Source organism: Lepidochelys olivacea, assembly GCF_965140295.1.
Source record: "Lepidochelys olivacea isolate rLepOli2 genome assembly, chromosome: 10".
Taxonomy (NCBI): domain Eukaryota; kingdom Metazoa; phylum Chordata; order Testudines; family Cheloniidae; genus Lepidochelys; species Lepidochelys olivacea.
Window position 1 is genome coordinate 48,357,524 of NC_140420.1, and position 12,293 is coordinate 48,369,816.

Below are 12,293 nucleotides of genomic sequence, written 5' to 3' on the forward strand. Positions count from 1 at the left end.
GAATGCCCTAAACCCCGCCCAAAAAGTCAGGACTGGGCCTTTAATTTAAGGCTACCTATGAGTTCTGGTAGACCCCAGACCAGCAAAGCAAGTACAGTTGAGTAGTTATGCTGATTTTGATGGCACTATTCATCTACTTAAAGTTAGGCACATGTTTACTTGCTTTGCTGCACTGGGACCTAAATCAGATGGTGGTTGTTTTTTTTACATACACCCTCCCACACATGTTAAAAAAAACAACATTTAATTTCCCCTTTAAACACAACGGGGCCCTGAATGGGACTGGGGCCAGCAGCCACAGTTATCATACACATTAACAACAACAAGAGAGTCCAACTGGAGATTCTCAGCCAAGGGCAGCCTCGGAAGCTTTGGCTGCAAGAGAGCATGTCGCTGTGCCAGCAGGGTAACGGTGCAGCCATTTGCACAGACACAAAAGCACTTTGGTGTGGACACACGCAGGCACAAGTGAGCGGAGATTCTTGCAAGTTCAACAGTCGGGCCCGTTTTTGAGTGCTCAGGGCTAAGTCAACCCTGGGTGTGATGGACACAACCCAGCTGGCTTCAATGCAGCTGCTCCTGTTTGCACCCTTCATGCATTTAGCCCTTAGGCTTATGTTTCTTTAGCAACCCTGGGAGAAATACCCAGCTGCCATCACTGGAACGCATTGGCCAGCGTGTATGAAAAGGACTGCACCAGAGGCTATGAGATCACCTATCTATCACGCAACATCAGCCTTTGCCTCACAGTCTCCCTGCGTGGCACCCTGTTTAAGGAGAATTTCCCCATGGCAGGGACTCTGATTCGGGGCTTTTTCCATGTGCCAGCACCTCCCCACCCCGGCCCATGTTTTACTCACCCTCTCTCGGAGCTTCTCTTTCAGCAGGAGGCTGATGATGGAGTAGGGGACTCGGAACCACATCGGGGCACCCACAATAAACACCTTTTTGAGACGAGCCGGGAAGGCTCCCTGTGGATGGCACACGGATGCATTTTAAAACCACAACCTCAACCCATGCCTTCTCTTTCCTGCCTTCCCCGCTCACGGCCAGCAGGGGGAGGATACAGCACATGCCTGGGGAGAAATTAGGCAAAGGGCCCAACAGCAAGAGGCAATTTAACCGGAGGAAAGAACAAGCTGCTTTAACTCTTTGCTCTTTAGGAAGTTACAGGCGTGGAGCCCACAGGCCATGCTGATGGGTGCATTATAAATGCCTAGCTGTGTTAACACACAATTGGAACTTGGGGATCTTTTTTTCCTTAAAGCTCATGAGTTAATTTGTTCTGGTTTATTTAACTTTTCTGTATATACATAAAATGCATTATGGTTACAGTTTGTCTGTGCGTTGAAAGGGAAAGTCTTGTGGTAACATTTCCCTGCGTAATGCTTCCTTATTTCTCTTATGTTTTCTTCTGGGAAATCAGTAATTGTCAGGATACTAAAAACAAACTAGTCAAAAAACCTTGGCTCTGTTTTATTGAAACATTCTCAGCCATTGAACCATGAAGCAGAGACATTCTAATAGCAAACCCTTCACATTATATAGTACTTACAGGCCTGGTCCAAGCCCACTCCAGTCAGTGGTAAGATTCCCACCAATTCCAGTGGGTTTTAGATCAGGCCCTACATGTCCAAAACATTTTATGATCATTAACTAACTGGTCCTCACAATACCTGCTTTGAAGTAAATGGGGAACTACTCTTCTCCCCATTTTACAGATTGATAAACTGAGGTTGACTAGCCCAAGGCCATACAGTGCACTGGTGTCAGAGCTGGGACTAGAAATCAAATCTTGAGTCTTGTGCTCTACCCACTAGACAGCACTGCCTCACAGTCTAGATAGCTTTGGATAGCAAAGTAAGTAGAGCAGAGATATTAGTGTTTGAAAGAAGTCACTGCAGAGATGGTGACTTCCCACAAGTACTTTCACCCTTTCTATTTATAGCACTGGCAAAGGCTTTGACTCCTGCTACCATGAAGAGTGGAGACAGACATGTGTTCTGAACTCTCAGGGTCTAAGGGAAAGCAGGGTTCAAAGAGAGCTGCTTCACTCTGCAGTCTCTATCTAGGGACATATAGGGCCCTCTTCACAGTCTTTAAAATGGATTTTATCCCCATGACACTTCTGTGAGATAGGGCAGCACTACTGTACCCATTTCACAGAGGCAGAACTGTGGCACAGGATGGATTAAGGGACTTGCCCAAGTTCACACTGGAAGTTTGCGGAATTGAATCTAGGGCTCCCAAGTCCCAGTCCAGTGCCCTATCCGCTGCGCTATCCTTTCTACCCCCTACAATAGGTTGCAGAGTCTCAGAATACGCAGGGGGAGAAGCCTCCGTTCCCATCAGCTCCCCCTGCACCATTTCCTTTACCTTCAGCAGGTTGAGGATTTTCTTGCTCAGGTCCAGCTCGAAGTTGGTATAGTGGGAGCCTGCCATGTCGTAGATGAATACCAGACCGTTTCTCTGCGTTTCAAAGCTGTGTGCACAGGGGAGAAAGAAAAAATCACCTGCCGCTGGTGACGTGGAATCCTGGCGCACAGAGCCACGCAAAGCACGGATTCTTTTAACCCCTTAAGTACCATGATTATTTGTTTTTGCAATGCGTGAAGGAGGATATTCACTTTGAACAACAGAGGCCAGACCCTCAGCTCATTGATATCACTGAGGTTCTGACCCCAGGTTTTTAGTAACAGGAAAAAAAAAAAAAAAAAAAAAGATCACAGAAACTCAAATAGGGTATTTGCACTATCAATTCTTGGCATAGATGGCAATTTGGCAAACTCCTCACTAGGGTGACCAGACAGCAAGTGTGAAAAATCAGGACGGGGGTGGGGGGCGGTAATAGGCACCTGTATAAGATAAAACCCCAAATATCAGGACTGTCCCTATAAAATTATGACATCTGGTCACCCTACTCCTCACTGAACTCACATTGACGTCCATAGGACTCAACTGCATGCTTACAGTGTTTTGCTGTATTGGGGCCTTACTACAGGCAAGACCCAGTAATCGAGCATTCAAAGTTAAGGAGAATAAAACCAAGATGGATGCTGGGCTATCAAGTGTTGTAATCCTCTCCCCTGTAAGCAGTTTGGAAATGGCACTTTCAACGTAGCATTTCTACTACAGAAGCACGAGGTCCAATGAATGGGGGAGCTGGCCCTGTTGCTTTAAACAGGATCTGGCCAGTAAAATAGCTTAGAAATGTAACACCTGCAATGCAACAGTTCCAGATGTAAGGGGGCCAAATTGTGCCCACAAACTGCCCGTTATTTTCTGAACTGCAGCCTAAGTGCTAGGTGCACATCAAAAAAATCATTGGTCTAAACTTCGTGCAGTTAAGTGATCCACTCAGCAGATTAGAAAAGCCTGGGGAGGGTTTGTGCACGAGGAAACTGATCAAGGTGCCCGTTGCTTGTTAATTACACCTTGCTTGTAATTAATATGTGCACCACCCTGTACAAACATCTTCTTGCCTCTTGGTTCAAACAATCAATAGCTTCAGCAGTGAAAAAGAAAATCTGTAACAGGTGAAAACCTGTTTTTTCCATTCATGCGGAAACCAGAATTCCTGTTCAGCTGAAAACAGGAAGTTTGTAAACCAGGGATCAATGTGACCCCTTCTCTCTCATTTTTGCAATGCATGAGACAGAGATGGGGAATCAGGATGCACCTAGGCAGATACGGCTTCACATCTACTTGCAGCATGAGACAATGCTTCTGTCTGGGGCTCTCTGAGATCACACTGGATGTTTCTGAAGTAGGGTGCATGGCGAATCGGGCATAGCTAAGAACTTGGTACATTAAATGGAGTTTACAGTGTCCTCTCAAGATTTTTAAATGTGTATTTCTGATTACCTCGTTCGCTTATTGTTGGATGTGTTTAATTATTTCAAAACTGAAATTAAACTGAACGTGCAACGTTGGCCTGCTAGGCAGAAGGCAAAAGCCATCTTTTCTGTAGGGTTTCTGGGGAGGGTGGAGGCTGGGCTCCTGGATGGAATGGAAAAGGAAGGGGATTTTCTGCTGCTTTGATTTACTGGCTCCTTGAGTTAATCTGTCCCTCCTCCCCCATATGGATTTTTTGTATGTTGCTGGGAGGTTATAAGAACGACAACAAAAAAATGCCAGTCTAGATCAGGCCAGCACCAGCTACTGCCAGGTTTCTTGTTATGGGATAACCTGTCTGAAGGTAAAATTTCTACCTACCCCTCTTTGATAAGAAACAGGTTTATGCTCTGAAACATGAGGGAAGGGACTGTCTCTTTGTCATGTGTTTGTACAGCACCTGGTCCAGTGGGGCCCTGGACCATGACCAGGGTTCCTAGACACTCTGGCAATCCACATAATAAATAATGGCGTGTTCCTCTGCCTTCCAAAACTCCTTTAAGGGTAAAGTTTTCAAAAGGGCCTCACTGATTAAGAGGGCTGAGTCCCACTGATTTTCTTATGTCTGTCAGGGACTTTTGGAAATGTTCCTTAACCCTCCTAATATTAACTCTGGATGCTCTTGTTATTTACAGCAGTGTCCAGTCCTTTTTGGAGCTCTGCTAGCATCTTCAAACTGTGAGTTTAACGGTCCGCTTGCCTTCAGCCTGTGTAAAGGAATCTTAATTAATTTATCTTTAATTACAATAGTGAGAAAAAAACAGCCAAAAAGAAAATCAACAATAATTCCAGTGCTTTGCCAGCTGAGATCTATTTCAACTTTGTAACGCTTTTATCCAAAGGAAATTTAAACCTTCACTAAGTACTTTCCCGATCCAATTTATTCCCCCCGTACCCAGTCACAGCAAATGGAAATAAAAGCATTCCAAGCTGAGCTCTTTTCAGTAACTCCTGATTTCTGAAACTTACAAGCACTTTCACTCAGTTTAGGACCCAATTTACACTCACTGAAAATTCTGATGCTGATTATTTCTGCAGTGCCATGGCATTCCAAATTCACTAGCACCCCAGAGCCATTCCCCCAGGTCAGCCCACATGTTTTATAATCTCAGATGGTAGCTGACTAGATGTACTCACAGGCAGAAGTGCAACTACCTGCCCATTTACAGACAGCAGCCCTGATCCTGAAATTGAATCCACGCTGGGAGTCCTTTGCATCTATACAGATCCATTTGCAGGATTGGGGTTCACATTTGCAGAAGTGTCAGGTTTTGAGGCCATGTCTACACTACAGACTTCTGCCATCACGGGTGTGATGAGTTTTGCCAGTATAAGTTGCAGCCGCCGTGGCTCTTTGCCAATCTAGTATATCACTATAGCTATACCAGCAAAGCCTTCCAAGCATAGACCTGGCCAAAGATTATAAGCTCTTCGGGGTGGGGACTGTGTCATCCTGTGTGTTTCAACAGTGTCTAACCACATCATGGGTGCTACTGGAATACAAGTCACGAACAATGATAATTAAAGGGACGATGCATCCTTTTCTGTGACGCTTGAGGAGAATCCATGAGCAACCCCAACAAAAAGCAATCTTTGCACTGCTTAGAGATTGGACCTTTCAATCCCCAGTCCTTCAGGGTACAAGTCTGAACTGCGAGTCTGCCCAAAAGAGAAGATAAGCTCTTGGGATAATGAATGCATATTCCTCTATGCACTCTATAGCAAAGCACACACTTCTTTTTCAAAATTTAACTTTATGCAGTAGACTATTAGGGTTGAGGGTGCATCAGGCATGGTAACACTCCAAACTAGCCTTGTATTTAAATACCAACAAAATGCATTCATGTTGTATGGAGCAGTGTTTCTCAACAGGCCAGTCCCCGATATGTCCCTGACACAGTTTAAGAAGGCAACAAGCCCAGTCCCTGGTATCCAAAAGGTTGAGAAACACTGATATGGAGCACCCGACAAGCAAGACAATTCAGAAGTAAAGAAGCTCTTGTTTCAGCCTTCTCCACTACGTTCTGACACTGCAACTTATTGGATTCAGAATTCTCCCAACGCAGAATGATCATCCCATGCCCTACGCACTGCAGACCCCAGGGAAGGGGTGAATAGCTAAGAATTTCCTTTCACTTTTGCATCAGGAAATCAAAGCCCTGAAAGTGGGTCAGCCTGTCATGTGTCACACAGTACGCTCCCTGTTTTGTTACATTAACCTTTGTGCATATGAGCTGCTCCAAAGAATGATACTGTTACATATAAAACGAGTATTCTCCCTGCTTCCAAATATGCATGCCCAGATAACATCCTGCCTCGTCCCCCTACCAAAAATCCTCCCTGAAAATCTTCAGGGGAGACCATAGTTCTTAGCTCTTTAAAGCATACCGGAGCCAATGACTCAGGGATTAAGAGATCACGGCTTCCTCGAATACAGTCGAAAGCATCAGGGGTGCGAGATCTTTATGAGTTTTAGCAAATTTCTCAGGGAAGCCAGCTGGGCCTAGGGATTTTCCATAAGCTTACTGAAGGGCAGCAAGCTTTTCTTTCGCAGGCCTTTGGCCTTTCTGACTGAGCCCCGCACAGACAGCTCTGAAGAACAGAGTTCATTTTGAAAGCTCGATGAAAAACAAACAAACAAACAGCAGCATTAGGGACATTCAACCAGCCAAGTGCTGGGATTCAACAGATTAATGCACCTCGTGTAGGAGAGTTTATATTGCCGGGGCGGGGCGGGGCGGGGGGGGCAACCGTACCACAATTACAGCTTGGCGATTTCAAATCCCTGCTTTAACAGCACCGATTCAATTAATACTCCTCAGCATTTCGGCCAAACGCCCCTTGACTTCTCTTCTTTACGGACCCTTCAAAGGCAGATTCAAGGACATAAACCACCTATGGGGCATCTTCAAAAACTAATCAAGGGCTTGTGTAGCTGTTAGTGTAATCTCCTACATATACGTAGTTATAACACACATGCAAACTACATTCAGAGAACATGGCTAAGGTTGCAAAGTCAAGCACTCAAGAGATAGGGAATGCCAGAATGATGGTTGCCTGTGCATTGAATGAGGCAGAGGCCCTGTGGGGAAAATAGCATGTGACCATGGCACCAAAGCCCATATCATAATGCAGCCGCACAAAGGGACCAAATTAAAGTTTCACAGGCTACCTGAATTCTGGCATTTCCTCTTTTGCATGCTGGACTTTGCAGCCTTAATACTGTTCTTTTTGTGTGTGTAAGTTCGTAGGTCTTTAAGAAAGCAAACTGAAAAAAAAAACGAAATTCCATCATGCGGCATCATATCAACACCACAATGAGATACAAGGGTAAAACCAGCCAAGGTAGCAGCAGTTACCCACCATGTGATCACCGATCATGTGGCCAATACAACTTAAGACCCCCACTGCACAGAAATCCTATCCTTGAGTGCTGCAGGCCTCCACCAGCAGCTGCTCACACAGGCAGGCTCTGCCGTAGGCCTGGAAAATCAGCTAGTACGCAAGTCTCCTTTATATTGTAGGAGATAGGCCAAGGTCATTCAGATGAATCAGCTCAGGTTTGCTCTCTTATCCCAAATAGCTTGGGATCTGAAAGAGAGATTCATGAACTCTGGAGTAGGGCTTAAAAAAGAAACCCTCTGCCTTGATCCCCAGGCCCAGTCCTGCATGCGCTCACATCTGTCTACAACAAGAGACAGAGGCTGGAAATGCTGCAGGGATTGGAGGCGGAGGGGAGGGAAGCCAAGATTTCCCCCCAAAATCCATGCTAGAAATTCAAATTCCTGCTGGGCAGCGCATACTGATGGAAACCCTGGATTGTGGAGTTCAGCAGGACAGGGAAAAGCACCCCGCCTAGATTGCAATGGGCATTACAGGTATTAAAGCCCATCTAGGAACAGCAAGGTGAGCAGGCAGGAGCTGCGTGCCACACGTGTCTGTACTCACCTCTCCACAGCTCTGTCCAGCAGATAGAAAAGCGCCTGGAGCACCACATGTTGGACGCTTTTATTGGGATGATGTAACTTGGCGGTGAAGAGGGCGATCGAGGCTCCGGAGGGGTCCCGTGCGCTCTAGAAGATAATCAGGGGAAAAGCATAAAGACCAGACAGGTGGCAGAACAGTCTCTGCAGAGACCATGGATGGTACAGAGCTCTTTGGGACAGGGGCAGGGTCTACTTGTGTGATTGTACAGCACCTTTGCACTACAAATAAATAGTAATGATGGAGGTTTCATGCTGCAGCAAACTGGAGATGCAGAACTGCGAGCGTGAATGTAGCAGACATGTGCAGGACACCCCATACAGAACGGATTTATTTTAGGGAGACTATTTTCCCCTTTCACAATGTTCATTAACTTGTGAGCTTTCCTGCTCTGATCCCTGGGGGACAAGAAAAGCATGACTTACACCCATGGAGGAGAAGACAATTCTATCTCCTTACTCATTCCATTCTACGAGCCTCCCACTAGTCTACTGCACCCTTAAAGTGAACCAGAGGAGCCCCCGAAAGCTGATCATCTTTAGCTGGCATTTTCCCCAGACCAACCAGATAGCCCAAGGGAAGGGGATAAGCCCAAGGAGTAGCTAACGCCAACTATTGCTGCGCATGAGAGCTGGCCCAGGAGCTCCCTTAGGACCCCCACTTCTCAGGATAGTGATGAGCTAACAGCATCTCTGAGATGTTGCCATCTTGTTCAGCGTGGAGGTAGGAGCAGTTCACTGATGCAGCCAATGGGAGAGGGAGAAAAGGAGAAACTAAGAGGGGAAAACAGCTGTTGTGGGTGAATAAGCACAGCCCCCACTTCTTCAAGGATCCCAGCTGGAACACCCCAAAATCTGGAATCCCTGCCTTAGGGTTACAATCTCATGAGACACAATGGTGCAAACACCACCTTGTATTTCACCTTCCAAGACCCGTGCACACTTAGTTTTTCCCAGTGCTGCCCAGCTCTCTCTCCAGGTTGCAGGCCCTTTGGACGTGGAGAGGGCTCCTCTTGCACAAACCAGGCCCGTGGGAGAGAAAGGCCAGGATGTGATCCCACACTTACCAGGATGGTGAACTTCCCACTGAGCAGCTCAGAGCGCAGAGGTTCTTCGTGAGGTTTCAACTTCACAATTCCTTCCTTCAGCCGAGTTTCCTAAAGGTTCAGAGGCACACAACAATCACAGGGACAGCAGACAGCACAGGAAGCAGCTTCCAATCAGCTGCCATTACTATTTCCTGCTCAGCTGGGAATCATTAAAGGTATATGGCCACCATCACCACCCACCTGCTCAGTGACTAAGCCTCATGCAAATCTAACCCAAACAAATTTCCAGATCTGGCTTCAAAACTTGGGCCACCTTCTCACATCCCTGAGGCTGGCCAGAACCACCAATTCCCCATCTGGGCCACCAAATCTAGCCAGCTAGCCCAGGACTGGGGGTGGCGGAGAGGATGGGAGGCAAGCCAGCTTGTCTGGCACAGAAGCAGCAGACTGGGGTTGTGATGTAGTTCCGGGGTTTATATAGGGGGGACAGACACACTAAGAGTTTAGCTGCCATTATGTCCTTTGTGGGTGTGGTTAACCCACTAGCCAGATCCCAGAGCAAAGGATTATGGGTGTATGCAAGAATCCATAGAGAAACCATCTTGGATTCTCAATTTAATGTTTGTTCAGGTTTCATAGACTGCTGTGAACATCTCCTAACAGTGTCGCCTGAAGAGGCTTAGAACAGATGTGTAGTGAAGTTGTTTAATGCAGGACCAGAAGGCATTTGGGTACGACGGTGATAAGCACGGAATAACTACCTCTATAGCAGTGGTTCTCAAAGTTTTGTACTGGTGACCCCTTTCACATAGCAAGCCTCTGAGTGCGACCCCCCCCTTATAAATTAACACACTTTTTAATGTATTTAACACCATTATAAATGCTGGAGGCAAAACAGGGTTTGGAGTGGAGACTGATAGCTTGCGACCCTCCATGTAATAACCTTGCAATCCCCTGAGGGGTCCCAACCCCCAGTTTGAGAACCCCTGCTCAACAGAATCCAATATTGTTCCTGAAAAGGGATGGGGAAGAAGGCTGGATGTTGGCATGGCCTAGAACTACCCAGTTCAATAATTCCTTGGACACATTCCTGTAAAAAAAACCTGTGACCAAGCAGGGGAAGACGAGAAGCGTCTGAAAGAGAACAAGTTTGGGGGATGGGCAAGTTTAAAACATTGTCTAGGTTTTTTTGCTATCATCATCCCGGCAGGGTGGTTTGAATTGATTTTGTGCCTGGGTGACTCACAATGATTTTGCATGGCTGATTTATACGCTTGTAGGTTTTTCACCAAAGCAAAAAAATATCTGAGAAAAAAAGCATTTGAGAGCATAACTGTTCCCCTGGAAACGAGAACAGCTTTTGCAATGCATCACATCACTTAGCAGCACAGAAAAGCCCGGCCTGACTCCAGCTCCCCCCTTCACCAAGACAGCTCCGGCTCACGTACCCTGTAGGAGTGGAACAGCTCGATCGCTCGGAGGACATCAAACTTCCTAGCCATGAGGAACTTGACGGCCACATTCCAGGAAAGCGGAGATACATTGTACTGCACAGTCCACTTGTTAATCTCCTCTAGGAACTGCTTCGTGGCCTATTTGAGAGAGAGACATGCATGGTAAGGCAAGAGGGAAGAGACACATTAGTGTTTGCACATACTAAATACCAAGGGATGGAAAATAATCTGGTACAGAAGCTATTCTGAAATCCACTCTAACCCACTGTGTATCTAATCACACCTTCTTGTCGACTGTCTAAATGGGCCATCTTGATTATCACTACAAAAGTTTTTTTCTCCTGCTGATAATAGCTCACCTTAACTCATTAGCCTCTCACAGTCTGTATGGCAACTTCCACCTTCTCTGTATCTAACTATCTATCTTCTTACTATATGTTCCGTTCTATGCACCCGATGAAGTGGGCTGCAGCCCACAAAAGCTTATGCTCTAATAAATTTGTTAGTCTCTAAGGTGCCACAAGTCCTCCTGTTCTTTTTGTGTATCTAAAAGCATTCGATGGATCAGATAAGTAGGTGACACATGGTAAGGCAGAAACAATGAAATGAGAAAGGAGATGCAAATCACCAGCTCAAAGCAGCCTGCACAAGTCGGCAGAGAGAAAGAGATGGAATGATTGGATAGCTGGCAGTGAAGCTGTACAGTATGATGCACCAATCACTCAGTCTCACTCTTTTCATCAATCCCAGCAGCCAATGAGAGCGGTGGGAACAAACGAGCTCTGTCTGATTGAGCAATAAAAGAACAGGGATCATTCATTGGTGCATTGTTAGCTACAGCAGCAAGTCACTTTTCTACTTAACACAGGCCTCCAGAGTTTGCATATTGCTTTCCATGGCAGCTATGAAAGGCATCCGGAAGCCATAAGAGTGCTGGGTCATAGCTATGAGTGATTAGTTAGACAAGCCTCAGAGACTGAATCTGGAAAGCCACCCAGTGCTTTTGGAAACCGTGATAGCTGGTAATCCGAAGAAAGGGAGCTAGATCTCCTAGCCTCAGCACTGCTGGATACCTGCTGAGAATGAACTGTACCATCTCCAGACGATGCCAGGTACATTGGAATCCCACCAGCCTTCACCTTACCAGAGTCATGGTCTCTTACTGTCTCAGTTATGCCTCACTAGAGAGACATTTCTCACTTTAGACCCAGGTTCGTTTCCTTCCAACACCAACCTCGTGCTCTCTCGCTATTTCCCTGAGTTATTTACATCGACAGTTCCGACTGGGATAACAAGGTTGTAGATCAGTTACAGTGAAGGAATTCTGGGAGAGACAGAAATATGGTTGGGTGAAATTCCATGGCCTGTCGCACGCAGGAAGTCAGCCTAGGTGATCATAATGGCCTTTTCTAGCCTTGAAATCTATCAACCTATTAAATTTATTCCACATCAGGCAAAAGCATCCTTAGTTACCAGTCCTCTTTGTGTGACTCAAGCTGGGTCTTTGTCCCACATTAGTTATTTATGCAGCACAGTAAGTACATGCATTTCCATACAGTAAATGCCAAACTTGTAAACCTCTGTCTTGAAGGGATTACACTCTAACCAAAAGGCAAAAGCAGGTACAATCCATGATGGAATACACACAGCATGGGATGTGCTAGTGATTACAGTGGAATAGGCGAAGGTTTGTATGGTTTATGAGAGAGAAAAAGAACAAACTTGGTGTGATCTGACAGGGAGAGAAGGCAAAGGGTGAAGACAAACAGAACAGTTGGAGAGGAGATAGGGCATAGCACAGATGATGCCAAGCCACAGGGAGGGGAGGAGTTTTGGAGAGCTCTGGAAGCCAGAAGAGGACACTTGCCATGGAAGAAGAGGTGAAGCCAATGGAGAGAGACAAGGAGAAGGGG

The 12,293-nt window shown here is 46.2% G+C and overlaps 1 protein-coding gene across 2 annotated transcripts in view; it reads right to left on the reverse strand.

Moving 5' to 3' along the window:
• PTPN9 (protein tyrosine phosphatase non-receptor type 9) overlaps nucleotides 1–12,293 on the reverse strand; it is a 50,408-nt gene that overhangs the window by 14,111 nt on the left and 24,004 nt on the right. Inside the window, exons 1-6 of one of the 2 annotated variants that reach the window (XM_084642156.1) lie at nucleotides 10,740–10,937; nucleotides 10,375–10,518; nucleotides 8,945–9,034; nucleotides 7,843–7,967; nucleotides 2,377–2,482; nucleotides 861–971 (exon numbers count right to left, since the gene is read on the reverse strand). In XM_084642156.1, the coding sequence (XP_084498282.1) occupies nucleotides 861–971; nucleotides 2,377–2,482; nucleotides 7,843–7,967; nucleotides 8,945–9,034; nucleotides 10,375–10,428 (486 nt within the window). In that variant the 5' untranslated portion in view covers nucleotides 10,429–10,518; nucleotides 10,740–10,937. Of the gene's footprint in view, nucleotides 1–860; nucleotides 972–2,376; nucleotides 2,483–7,842; nucleotides 7,968–8,944; nucleotides 9,035–10,374; nucleotides 10,519–10,739; nucleotides 10,938–12,293 lie in introns of those variants that run through there. The other variant, XM_084642155.1, reaches the window with a different exon arrangement.